General features: G+C 42.7%; 1 protein-coding gene and 1 non-coding gene across 2 annotated transcripts in view; one reads left to right on the forward strand and one right to left on the reverse strand.

Moving 5' to 3' along the window:
• The window catches only part of nrxn2b (neurexin 2b), a 511,829-nt gene that overhangs the window by 495,406 nt on the left and 2,242 nt on the right, over nucleotides 1-14,181 (forward strand). Inside the window, exon 20 of the mRNA XM_041030969.1 lies at nucleotides 5,783-5,861. Coding sequence (XP_040886903.1) covers nucleotides 5,783-5,861 — 79 coding nt within the window. The remainder of the gene's footprint in view (nucleotides 1-5,782; nucleotides 5,862-14,181) is intronic.
• On the reverse strand, nucleotides 9,722-9,840 carry LOC121177558. The gene has a single exon (XR_005893276.1). It is a non-coding gene; the product is annotated as a 5S ribosomal RNA (ribosomal RNA).

The raw sequence follows: 14,181 nt of genomic DNA on the forward strand, positions 1-14,181 counted from the left end.
GTGGACTGAGAGTCACTGAGCAGCTTTGTGTGGCTACTTCTATTAGACCAATTAACACAGTGATTTTGATTGAGAAGATATGGCTGACTAAACCCCCAAACGTGGAAGGGATGCTCGAAATTACAGTACATCCAGACAGATCAACAAAAGCTGGCAGAGGGGAGGAAACATAATGAAAAGGAAATGCTGCAGTAGCAACAGTGCAAGAACTTAGGGTGCCATAAACTTATATATTTATGACTCTCCTTCACACGCATGTGAGAGGCTGTAATTTGTGGTCCAGTGATTATCCACATATGCCAAGCGTAGCCATCGCCGTCATGCTAAGCAACAATTAGCAAACAGTAGGGAAGCACTCTCGCCCGCATACTGGAAGATTGAAAGAGGTGGGTCATCCAGGCCCACTACTCTCATAAAAAGACCTAATAACAGGCTGCATGTGTTCCAAGGAGGAACATGCTCCAGTCCACACCAAATATCATTAGCTGCAAGCTGCGTGTTGTGCAAAAAGACTTTGCTGCATAGCATTTTTTGTCTGAGTCTGATCCGGGTCATCACTGGAAGAGATGCAAGCTTCTCCTCCACGTCTATACCAGATGTATATTGTGTCAGATACTTCTGCGTTATTGTAATTGCTTTGTACTATAACTATTTGAAAGCTCTCGTCTTTAAAAGTCGTCCATTTCATACTTTACACTTCGACTGTCCAACAAGCTTTGATGATGTTGCAGGAAATACAAAGGCGAGGTGCCAATTACCAGCGTGTTTCTCTTATTCCGTTGTGTTCATTAGTGCTATTCATGTCCACAGAAGCTTATCTGAGATCAGTCAGCAAGCCGCTCACGCTCCTCCCTGACAACCATGATCAGCGGATTCTGTATATATTTAGACCAGCTCACTCTTTGTCCCTTTATCATTGTCTCAAACCTTATCAGACTCCGTCCTTTCATAGTCCGGTCTGTCTCATTTTGAGCACACGGCCGCGGTGCCAATTAGCGCGAAGCGAAGGTGAGGCTGTCGATGGCATGAGTGAGCAATTCATGCCACTCTGTATCCCGAACGTTCAAAGAAAATTGGAATGTTAGTTTTGCATCAATTCCCGTTTGTTGTTGTTGTTGGGGTTTTTTTTTTTCTTCCTCTTGTCCATTTACAAAAAGTCACTTAACAAAGCCTCTAAAGCCTCATCAAAGCAGCACTCTGATGCCAGCTGACAAAAGATATGAAGGTGGCTGTGTTAAAAAAAAAAACGTTTACCCAAGCAACTTGCTTTCAGTCACGGTTGAAGCTGCCATGTAATTACAAGCAAGTAAGAATTTTGGGACTTAAAGGTCAGTCAAAGCCCCCTTTACAGACAGCAGCGTCTCGAGTGTGCCCAGTTGGCAAGACTTATTCAGATGAACGGTGTGTAGTTTAGTGTTTCTGCGTCTTTTCTCTAAACGTGAGATCAATGGAACCCGACTCTGAGATGTCACATGTAGCCATCCACTCAGTTCAATATCATATCTCTGCCCTCCAGACTTCTTGGCGGAAACATTCTTCCGTGTTCAGCATATAACGAGCTTTTATAGCAGTGGTCTGTGATGCGAAATTGGCAGCCATAGACGGCCGTGTTTTGATAAATTATCTGGAACCATTTTAGGATATCAGAGGCCCTCTGAGCGCTGTCTGCCTCTCTCCGTTGTTACAAGCGTTAATGTGTACTGCACTTGCTGACAGACGTTTATGTTCGGTCATAAAAAAGCAGAGTCCCACCTTTAGAGTGCTTTTTATTGCTAAGAATCTATTTTTCAGTGAATGTACAAACACATTTTAACAGCTTCTTCTTTATTATTATTATGTACCTGGCTGAACATAGTGTATCGTCACAATAGCCCAAAATAGCATTAAGGATATGTGCTGGAGAATGAATAGACATTACCAATGAGTCACTCATCCACGTACTTTAATGAGCAAAGAGACAATATTTTGCCGTGCGCGCAAAGATATAAAATCATTGTTGAGGCGTATAGTTGGTTACTCAGTCCTGATCGTTCATACAGATGGTCCCAGTGTGAGTGAATATTTTTTTTATTTAGGAATTTGTTCTCATTTGCAAAGGTGCGTTGAGGGCCCCGGCAAGCTCGTTTGCTCCCCCTCAAGAAAGAGAAACAATAAAAGAGTGAAGAAAGGGAAAAGAGGTATTTGGAAATGGTTGGAGTAGACACAGTTGTAGTCTGGTAAAATTAAGCAAAAAGCCCCTGAAAGCTTGAGAATAATATTGATTTTGAACAGCTGAGAGGCACCAGACAGTGTATGAAACCTTTTATATTTGCTCTTCCAAACACTCGGCGTCTGGTATGTCTGTCCTGGGAAAAAAGCCTGTGGTGCACAGGAAGTAGTGTTGTTTGCTTTTATATTTATGGCAGCAAAAGCAGTTTGGAATAAACAAAAGAAACCTGGGTATTTAACATGAGCAGTGGCGCGCATTGTAGTCGAGCTAACGAGAAAAGCAAGTCATGTACCGAGGTTTGAGAAGTGGTTACATCCTTACAGATTAAATGCTCAAAATGTGATTACAGTATCTTTCAGCCCATTCTCATGGCATTTATTATATATTTTCATTTGTAGAAAATCCCACGCAAACCTGATCCTTGGACTGAAATTCGGTTATTTGCACTGCTAATGTCAGGTGTCAGCTAAAGATTACAGTACTGAGAAAACTGGTTTTACAGTCTGCAGATGAAATCAGTTTATTTTCAGAATCTGGGTTAATTTTAGATGAATTCAGCAGCTATGGTGCCACGTTTTATGCCCCTGACTCCGCAGTAATGGCAGCAGAGTGTCATGGAAATTGTAGCATTTATCCAAAATGACGGCTGAAACGTCCATTTCTTTGAAATAAAGTTGAAATAATTCAAACTGGTGGCTGTAACAATGAACTTATGTGAGCTCTGTGCTGAGCAAAACTGAGGATGCCCTTTAAAGAAACGTTTAAAATGGGAACACTGAAGAGGGAAAAACACATCTAATACCAGTGGTGCCTCCCACTTTCACAACTCTATTGAGTCTGACATCGTGTTCATGTTAGTCAGTTTCTATTATCTGTTTGTCGGGGGGGGGGGGGGGTGGTTGTGATGCACTAACCAATCAGTAGAGACTGTAGTTTCCATCCTGTCAGCATCACTTTCAGTTGTCATAGAAGCTGCAGCAGTGTTTCTAGAAGCAGTCGATGTTTTGCATGTTGTTTCATGAAATGCGTCAGTTCTCACCCATGCTCGTTACCATTTTTATGCCCCCCTTTTTTTCGTCACTAATTGTCTGGCTCTTGTACAGAAAGATGATGTCCCCTTTCTTACACATGGTGGCTTTAAATAACCCAGACACAAGCTGTATACTTTTGTTTAGTCATCGATTTGTGCAGGTTCTGATTACGGGGGCTCGCGATATGTTCAATGAAAGTCAGTCGATCGTCTTTTGTTGCTTGAAATAAATCCAGCGTGCGTGCTGATTTACCTTCCACATACACAGCATATGGCAGGAAATGGATAATTCACTTGTACTAATTTGAGTTGTATATCATACGCTGAAGCCAAAATGTCAATAGTAAGACATTAACAGACATTTTGAAGCCAGTATAGGATGAACTGAAGGAAATGTATTTGAAGAGAAAGGTATCATCATTTGCAGTTACAGCTCACACCAGTATCTTAACACTATAGATTATGGTTTTATACTGGTGATCACTGATCTGCAGCAAAGTACTTTTTCAAATTAACCTCCAGACCCCGCATCAGTTATATTAGTCACAGTCACGTAGGCGCATGAAGAATTGCTGTCCACCTGATTTCTCTCTCTTTTACCCTCTCACACACATACTGTATATACATACATACAGTCCTTTGGGTAGTTAATAATCCATCCTATAGAGCCTGTGGTGTAATTTTGTGCTAGAGCAAACATAGTAATAGCATTATAAATACCGCAGTGGGCAAAGCTAACAGGAACTATGGCGGTCTAGTGAATATCCCCAGCACCCGCCAAGACGCAGCGGAGACAGGAGACAGGCCGGGGTGGCGGAAAGCAAGCGAGCGGAAACCCAAATTTCAATTTCTCCAAAAGCTCTGAGCTACCCGCCACGCTGTAGCTTTGATCATAGTGGAATAATGCGCTTTGATGCTTAGAATAAAAGATCTACCTTTTGATGTGAGTGTGGGGGTCTGATTTTTTTTCTTTCTTTCCTTCACCCTCACTTTCCAACTGTGGGTTTCCATGAAACCGTTGGAGTCATCACTTGTCTCGCTGTGACCCAAATTTGGTGTCAGGGTGTTATAAAACAGAGCTCGCAAGCTACATCGGTGCCGCCACCGCCTTAAGTCGAGAGCACTCCCAGGTGTTTGAGATCTCTCTCTGATTTGTCTGGATGGATGCCAAGATGCTTCAGAGTTGTCTCCTCGTAGACTCAGCTTGGAGACTGATTTAAGTTCTGTCCAGGTCAAACACTGCATTAGTGGACCTCGTGACAATTTCCCATCCAATAAATTACACTCAGCGCTGATGTTGTGGGCTGTTCTGGATGTTTGAGGAGGGGGAGGCTGTGAAATGCGGTTTACAAGTGTGTCACAGATGTTGCACTAAATTACAACTTTGATAACTCTAGGAAAATGAAACAGCCACACCCTACTGTGGACGTTTATTGATGTCCTGGTTGCCCGATTCAAAGAAGTGCATCTTTTAAAGGATCCATTATGTGCTGTTTTATATCAAGTTAGGAAAAATGAAGCAGCTGAAGGACTAGAAATGTAAGTGCACGTTTGATAGAGATGTTGCTGGGGAACTGAGGCAGGATCATTAGAACCATTTGACAGAGCCAGGTGATCTGAACACACACTCAAACTCGCACAATGTAATTAATAAATGATTACACCCAGGCCATGGATTAATAACAGAGAGAAAGCTCAGCGTAGCAGTGTGGCGCTTGAATCAATTATACACACAAAAGCCCCCCCATTTTCTATCGGATGACCCCATCTTGAATAACAACCAGAGGCTGAGAAGAGAGAGGAGGAGGAGGAGAGGAGAGATTTGGGTGTCTAGACATGCAGCTGTGTGAGTCATGCTGTAGTGAGGACAAACCTTGGTTACTAAATTGGAACCACCTTGTCAGATTTAATCTGTTTTCATCCCAAGACCCCTGCTGCTGTACCTGCTGTACTTTTAAACCCTGCACTAAGGCACTGCATCATGTGTACTGTCTCCTTTATCGCACAGTTCAAATGTCAAAATGTACATATATATATATATATATATATATATATGACAGCGAAAAAATTAAACGATAGTTGTGCAATAGAGCTTTCAGTATCTGACTTTGGTGCCCACTCGTTGTAGTATGCCTACTGCTTTTTCTTTGATTGGTGGTGTTTGGTGAGAAAGAGCTTATTTGACTTTGGCTTCACGTCTCTGCTTATATAAATACACATGGGTGCTACTCATAAAGCACACCCACCTCCATATTTTTCAGCACATTTGCTACTACTAACAAACTACTATGCTCAACAATAAATCTTCATGTGGTAACCAGAGAAAGATTTTTCTCCTGCAGCTGTTTTTTTTTTTTTTTTTCCCAAAGTTTACTTCTCCTGGTTGCATTAGCTTGTGTGAAAGTGGGCATCAGCGGAGCCAGAGACCTTCACTGTGGCTGCCAGAGGCTCTTAATCCTCTTGGATGTTCTGTGTATCCTCTACACAAATAAAATTTGTCCTGACTCTATCTCCTCTCTCCCTTCCTGTCTCTGTTCTTCCAGAACGCGGATGACCTTTTGGTAGCATCAGCTGAGTGTCCTAGCGATGACGAAGATTTGGAGGAGTGTGAGCCTGGAAATGGTGAGTCAACTCAGGGAGTTTTGTTTTCATTGTAATTGGTATCCAAAAACAAAGTGCAGCCTAGAAACTAAAACAGACTTATCTAGATTATTGCTGTGTCCCCTACTCCACTTTTATGTGACACTTGGTGATTGCACAGCCCTCTGTATTGCAGCTCTGATTGGCCAGATGTGTACCCTTCAACCTCCTTTCTTATTGGTCTTCAAAGCAGCAGGCAGTCAGCAGCACTGTGGTCCATCAGCTGCTCAGCCAAGTGGTAGTATCTGGCATTTACCCAGCTGTTGCACCAATCTCCTGCCCCGACTGTAACAAGGCAGGACAGTTTCAACGTGGAAACGCAGCTTGTTCTGCGCAGCACACAGCTGTGGCCTGGCAGGCCTGGTGGCTGAGGCGCTGTTAGTGTGAACAGCGGGTCAAGCAATGTTCTGACACTGTGACAGGAGGTGGAAGTTAAAGGCCACGTGTTTTACTCCCTGCCTGTGTGGTTTCCAGTTCTATTTAGCTGGTCGTCGTTGAAAACTGCCAAGAACCACATACAGTGAAGCCGTGTGATTCAAATTACTGCTGCCGCTACAGTGAGGGCTCCCAAAGATCCAAGAGACATAACAGAGAGATGCAGATTCAAATTTAATGATGTTTTATCTTGAAAGATCCTGTCTGGCGAGGTTTTTTCTTGTTAAATGGCTTTACAGATTTAACTCCGGCGTGTGGGGGATGAAAACAACAATTGCCAGATGAAACCTATCATTAAAAACAGTGTCAGTTTCCATGCTGTTACGGCGCTAACCTCCAGGGATTAAAATCGTATAAACTGCTCATCCCGAAGCACCTGAGGCACAAGCAGTCATTTAAAATTCAGTTTATTAGATGCACATTTGATTTAGCAGATTAGAGATCGCTATGTAGATTGCACTCAATCAAACAATCAGTAAAATATGCTCGCACCTTAAAAATACTTTATTATTCGATTCAATCTCTCAACTTATTTTTATTTAAAGTCACAGTGAAACAGAGAGACGGGGGTATGACGTGCAACAGGTTAGTTAGTCATCGCAGATCACAGATGAGTATTTTGCCATAGGTTTAGCGTGTGTTAAAAGATACCTGAACAATTAACACTTGGAAACAGGACTAGAACTTGGAAAATGTGTTTTTTGTTTTTTTTAAATCTCGCTTTGTCTTTAATCAAATCACGCTCAGCCTTAGCTAGCCTTGGTCTTAAGTATGCTTGAGCTGCTATGATCAGTTTTGCATATAAGTACCGTTTTTCTTCTTTGCTTCTGAAGCTCCCCAGACTCGATCTTGGTAGCAGCTGCTGTGAAAGAACAAAAGCCAGTGTGAGAATATATATATATATTTATTAGGGGCTCAGTTCAAAGGGTTTTATCAAATAGAAAGAAATGACAAATTAAACTGAAAATCTTATCTCTAATCTTAGCATGGATCTACTGTAAAAAACCTCTTGCAGTGTCCTGAGGTTAGAGCAGACAATGATAAACAAAAACCAACAGTTGAGTCACAAAAGCCATGATGTCTTTGTTTGTTAGACTCAATTTTTTTTTTTTTTTTTTTAAGTTTTCTCAGGAATGGGGATTAGTGCTTGGAATAGAATATATGTTGGACTGTAAACGGCAGGAGATTACAGCAGTCGGTATGTGTGTGTGAGGAGAAACTGATCTGAACCTGTGTTGAGAAACTCGAGTGCAGCATTTTCCTGCGGTCTCTGTAGGTGGTTGGGCCCGAAATAGAGACTCAATTCCCTTCTTATCGAAAGGAGAAATGAGAGTTTTTCGGTGGATGCTATGCCCAGGCTTAATCTCCCATGGGGAAACGCAACTCTCTCTCTTTCCCCCTCTCCCTCTCCCTTGCATGCCCACACAAACACACACATACAGCGGCAGACACGCTTACCTTTCCAGACAAGACACTTGTCTCTCTCACTCTGTGGGTGTAAAGTTTTCTCTCTGCAGCCGTCTCTCCTGAGAAACAACAAACACACTCGCACGCACGCACGCACCTGCTCCGTATCACACCTCCCAGATGCCACAAGAGTTCCAAGCGAAGCAAGCCAGCGGGGTCGGATAAGCCCGGGCGAAAACCGTGGACAAGAAGAGAGAAGACTGAACATTGTCCGCAAAACATGTCCCCTCTCCATCACTGCCCCGCAAACACAGGCCTGTAGTCGCTGTACGATAGGACCGATTCTCAGTGTTTTCAATTACATGTGAGAATACAGCTTATTGAAGTGCCTTCAGGAAAGAGGAAGAAACGTTAAGCACAGTTGTGGATTTTCTATTAAGCCGAGCAAGATATGACTGCTGTGAATTCATGGGGATCAATACAACACCTTCTTATATAGAGCCAGTGGAGCTCCCATCTGCTTTATGGATGTGTTTACCTGCAGCTGTAGTATTACAGCATACATTTCCAGGCTTGCAACCTGTTTTCTAGCAACTGCATTTGGTTCCAGACCATCGAGTGCTAAATGATGACTCTTGACGTGAAAAGATGATTTTGAGGCAGCTGACGAGAGGATGCAGAGCAGACAAAGCACAGGAAGTGGAGAAAAAGACCAGAGGAAGAGATGAGTGGGGGAAAAAGCCGGAACGACTGCGTTTGTGAGGGACTGACCCTCATTGAGATTTGTGTCACGTTCCTTTGCGCTCAACAGAAAAATAGGGAGAGGAGAGAGAGACGGAGATACAGAGAGGGAGAAGAGGAGGTAGCCAAGGAGAGGATGCGAAATTGAGAGAGTGAGCGGAGTGCAATTCGTGTGAATGATTCCTGCTTTTCCCACCAGGCTAATTAAACTTTGACTTTGTTAGGGAGCTTTAATTATATCACCCACTTAAAAGCTTTGGTTTGGATCCTCCAGCGCTGTTGATGAGCCTCTGTCAGACGAGCGACGAGACCCAGGAAGTGGGGACCTGGATACAGAGATGGAACATTTGGTGGGGATGTAGCGACGGAGTGAACATGCACATGCAGAAAGACACACTTGGAAAGATACAGACAGGTGACAAATTAAAGGAGAAACCTTAACAAAGGTCTAGTGGTTCTTGAAGAGGTTCTCAGGATTGTTTGGGGTGTTTTAGTGGTCGATGGGGATTTTGTATAGGTCCTTCAGGAGGTGCACAGGGATGTTAAGAGGTTGTAGTGGTCCTTTAAGACATCGTAGTAGTCCTTCAAGAGGTTTCTAGTGGCCCATTAGGAGGCTCTGGTGGTCATTAGGGAGGCTGAAGGTGTCTTTTGGAGGTTACAGTGGTCCTAGTGGACCTTTAGGGGTCCTATAGGAGATTCAGTTGCCTGAGCCAGCCCTACTAAGGGCTATATCCTTAACTGTAACAGTGTCTATAGAGATAATTGTGACTAACTATAAGTTTAATAAATAACTAGGACTGTAACTACAACTAATTATAAGCTTTATCAAACAAGAAGGTTTTAAGCTTCGTTTTAAAATTAGAGAGGGTGTCTGCTTCCCGAACCCAAACTGGCAGTTGGTTCCATAGGAGAGGGGCCTGATAGCTAAAGGCTCGGCCTCCCATTCTACTTTTAGAGATTTTGGGAACCATAAGCAAACCTGCATTCTGGGAACGAAGCAATCTGTTAGGATGATATGGTACTATCAGCTCTTTGAGATATGAAGGAGCCTGGCCATTGAGGGCCTTATATGTAAGGAGAAGGATTTTAAAATCAATTCTGGATTTTACAGGAAGCCAATGAAGAGAAGTTAGTACAGGAGTAATATGATCTCTCTTGCTAATTCCAGTCAGTACTCTCGCTGCAGCATTTTGGATCAGCTGGATGCTTTTTAGAGAGTTAACTGGACATCCTGATAATAGGGAATTACAGTAGTCCAAGGCTTACAGCACCTGGTATTCCCGGGCGGTCTCCCATCCAAGTACTAACCAGGCCCTACCCTGCTTAGCTTACGAGATCAGACGAGATCGGGCGTGCTCAGGGTGGTATGGCCGTGTGTTCCTTTAATTTGTTCCTGATCTGTATTTGTGCATTTGCATGAACACACTTACATGAAGGAACATCTCTAGGCACTAACTGTATTCACACTGACACAATTACAGATTTAATGCAAATGTCTCCTTCTCCAACCACAAGCTCATTAATTCTTTCTTTTCATCTCCATATTTCACTTTCTTTCTTTCCTCTACCTCAGCACGACCTCGCTTTCCCTCTCTCTCTCGCATACCTCCGAGCTGCTTATCAGTACCAGGATGTTGTAGGAGCTATATCGGTTTTACTCTGACAAGATCAGAGCTTTGAGGAGCTCCTCAATAATTCATCAGACACTATAGAGACAACCTGCGAATGTTCTTTTAGGGGTCAGGGATTGAAACTAAGAGATTGGGTGATAAGATGAGGGATGACCCAGAGCGCTGAGCCCCCTCGCTCAGTGTGACTCAGAGCCTGGTCAATGGGTTTGGGTGTCAGTTATTTGTCAGTGTGATACTTTATCGATCTCCATTAGCTAGACTTCCTCCACCTGTAAACAGCCCCCGGGTTTATTGTACAGGTTGCACAGGTTAGATGTTTGGTTGTGCAGAGGCTTCAAAACTGTGTCCTCTGGATGATCTCTGAACAGCTACACCATGCCACTCCTACAAAATGAATTCAGATTTCAGGTTTCAGAGGACGTCCAACCTGTGCCCCTGTCTCTGCTGTGATCAAAGTGCAGCAACTGATCAAATTTGCAAGCAATTTTCAGATTTGACCATTTTCTGTGGAAATAATTAGGGAGTTTAGACAAGATATCACCACTGCACAAAAAATGAGTAGAGTGGCTGAATTTGCATAATGTTCACATGACAGATAATGTTCATTACAGATTCCAATTTGGACTGAAAAATAAAAGCAGAGAACAAAATAGTTTAAAATCTTTAAAGGAAAAAAAATTGTGAAAATTGTGAAAGAAATATGCTCTAAAGGCCAGACTAGTTTATTCATCATTATTTATTTATATGGAACCAATTAATTCAAAATACTTTACAGGCGACAGGACAAGAGGTAAAAGAAACACAGGGCAATTTAAAAAACACAGAAAACTGGATTAAAAGGAATAATATAGAACATAAAAAGCAGCTGAAATGGAATAAAACATAGTATGTTTTTTTTTAACTTTTAATAAATGATAAACTAATACACATCATATAATTTGTTATTCATGACCAAATCCATAATTTAGCAAAAACTTAAATTAACTAATCAACATTTAATCACTTCACCACTCAATATATACTCGCTATTTATTTATAATCGCTGTTGAACAGTGGTGCAGTTACAGTAGTTTATATAAAATACATTGTCATTGGAGGTATGTGTGTGGGTGACAGAGAGGGATTATAGTTTTCACAGAGATGAGTCAGGGGAATTAGTAACTACAGAGGCTGGCGCTCACTCTGCTGTTAAGTGCACAAAACTAGAAAAACTGAATTTTTATTCCGATGCCTCGAAATACATTTTATTTCGTAACAATGGTCAGTGGTGCAAAAAAAAAAAAAAAAAATCATTCCTGCAGCAAACTATCCAAATTCTCACTGAAATTATGATTAAACTCTAATGCGAACCCAAAGCAGTGGATGGAGAATGAGTTGTTGTCGTGCCACTGCTTCCTCAGCGGGGGATCTTTCTATTCACACTTCAAACTGTAAACAAATATTGTAGTTTCTCCCAGGAGTCTGGCGGAGAAACACTCGTTCACAATTTGTCTGGAACACGTAACCTAGTTACTCCGTTTTCTACCACTTGTGTTTTCCAGAAGCCTGTTAATTTAACAAATACACTTAAAGAAAAGGCCTATGGTAGAAAGGAGGGAAATAAAAAAAACAAGCTATAGAGACAATGAAGCAAAACATGGAGGTGGCGAAGTAGCAGATTTCAGGTAGAGATTCTCTGTGCGCGTTGGCCAGAACAACAAATCCAGGCAGCTTCGTGTGGTCGATCCAGGAGCTGATGAGCAGGAGGGAGGTGACTTTGACTGTAAGCCAATATGTGACTCTCAGTGAGACACGATATGAGCAGGGCATCACCCCTTTGTGTCACAATAAATCACTTTGCCCCAAGAACGACGGCAGCAAATGCAGCAGTTTATGGAGTCGCATGTATGAAGAGGCAGCTTTTTTTTTTTTTTTCCCCACCGTTGCACAGATTATATGGTCATAATTGTAGCTATTGTGGCATGATTTAAAAGCAAGCAAGGTAGAATATATTATGCTCGGACACGCTGCTGGATTTTCCATCTGCAGCCTAATCAAAGCTGAATTATAGAATGCTCAAACTCCAAACAACCTTTTTGCTCTAAATATTTCAAATGGATGTGAGCGAGGCAACGTGATCTGCAGAATAACAATGTTTGTCAGGAGACCGACATAGATGCATCAGTATCCATCTGCCCTGTTCTCATTTTGAGTAAATAGAGGGGATGAGTCATACTGGCAGCGCCGTGGAGTGACGCGTGGGTAAAGATAAAGAAGAAATTTCATCATGCGGGCCAAACGTGGTTCCACTGCCTCAACTGTTCAAATCAATAGAGTCAAACTCAATCAATCAGGCTCAATATCTCAGAGTCTCTCTCGCTTTAACGCTTAAATGACACTTTTACGACGTTAAAGAAAGGGACACCCACACGCTGGAATCGTGCTGTATGTATTTCTTTTTCGGCTCAGTTTGCATCAGAACCGGTTTCAGTCAGGCCTGGTTTAGGTTCAAATCGCAAGGTGAGTCAGTCCAGAGCGAGAGCTTTGATGTCAAATAGAATCCGAAGGTGTTAAAAATACCTAAACGTCTCACGCTCGCTCGCTCGGGTTGACAGTGACGACCTCCTTCATGTTTGAAATCCATCGAATCAGTCTGTGGTTCTTGGCAGCTTTTCAGCAGATGAACACATCTGTGAACATATGTGTTGTTTATGACACCCAACCCCCCCCCCCCAAAAAAAAACTCAACTCAACTTTCTCAGCCTGTCAGCAGCCTGCTGCTTCTGGGTGTTGACTGAACAATCAGAGCTGCATACAGAGAGAAGAGGGTGCAGTCGTGGGAAAGGGGACAGCCAATTGAAGTTGTTGATTGGTTTAAACTATGGGTGCTGTAGGCTTGGGTCACACAACAGGAAATGAAAAGATGGTTGACTTGATAACTGCCTAGAGTTCTGAGATGTGACTCACGTTGTGTATGAGGGCTGAGATTCATTATTTTTCTAGTAGCCACTGCCTGCCAGTCATATGGGATGATGCCATAAGGCCTTCAGGCTTTGGCTCTACTGAGCAGAGGAGCACAGCAGAGTGATGGGAGCGATTTTTGTCGGAACAGTCCTTTATTTTTAAAGACATTCTTCATTGACATCGATGTATTTTTCCTCCTGTAGATCCTAAAGCGCTGTTCTGGGTTTATATAAGGTAGATTTTAAGATTACGAGGAGTGTTTACCGTAACAAGACCATCCATTTGCAGTGCCAGCCACATGTAGCCTAAGTGGGGCACGTGGTAAATGGAGGTAACTCCTCAGTAACGGGTGGGCTGCACACCGAGCAGTAGGTATAAAGCTTGAAATTGCACTTGCAGCATCTCTGCCACGCAGACAGATGGCAAAGTAAAGATAGCAACGCCACCATCTCACCCTCAGTCACACTTTCGTATATCTGAGCCCCCCCCCCCCTCCCAAAAAAAATTTTTTTTCTTTCTTTCTTCTGTGACTTTGACAAGTTATTTCACAAGTTTTTTTTTTTTGCCCTGAACACACTAAACTTGCAAAATCCTACTTGGTGCGACTCTTCTTTGTTCCTCAAATGTGCCACCACGCTCTGCTGTCCTCTCAGCGTTCAAGGTGAAACACAGCCCTCAAACACTGAACAGAAAGAAAGAAAATATAATGGAGAGTGAAAAAAGAAAAAGGGAAAAAAAAACCTTGAGCATTGCCATGGAAACTAGCCTTTCCAGCACTGATACTGAAATAAGAAGTTAGTAATTCTTCAGCCCTTCTTCTAAGCTTTTTTCCTTTGCAGCTCTCACATTTTGCTTTCGTTTCAAGGCCTGTTTCTGTCAAGTGTGTGGTAATATGCTGATATGTTGCAGTGGCTTTGTTAACTCAATGCATTAACTGACAAGGTTTTGGGGGGGTGGGGTTAGAGAGTTGCTGAGCTGAGTAAAGGCCATTGGGGGGGGGGGGGGTGTCTTACAGTCCCAAGTCCTCCACTTAAACTTCCCCCAGCATCCCTGAACTGCCTGACCCAACCCCTCTCCCACTGAGTCACTCTGATTTACCTTATCAAGAGCCAGAGTCATGATTTTATGCTGGTGATGTTGGCATT

Source organism: Toxotes jaculatrix, chromosome 23 (assembly GCF_017976425.1).
Source record: "Toxotes jaculatrix isolate fToxJac2 chromosome 23, fToxJac2.pri, whole genome shotgun sequence".
NCBI classification, from domain to species: domain Eukaryota; kingdom Metazoa; phylum Chordata; class Actinopteri; family Toxotidae; genus Toxotes; species Toxotes jaculatrix.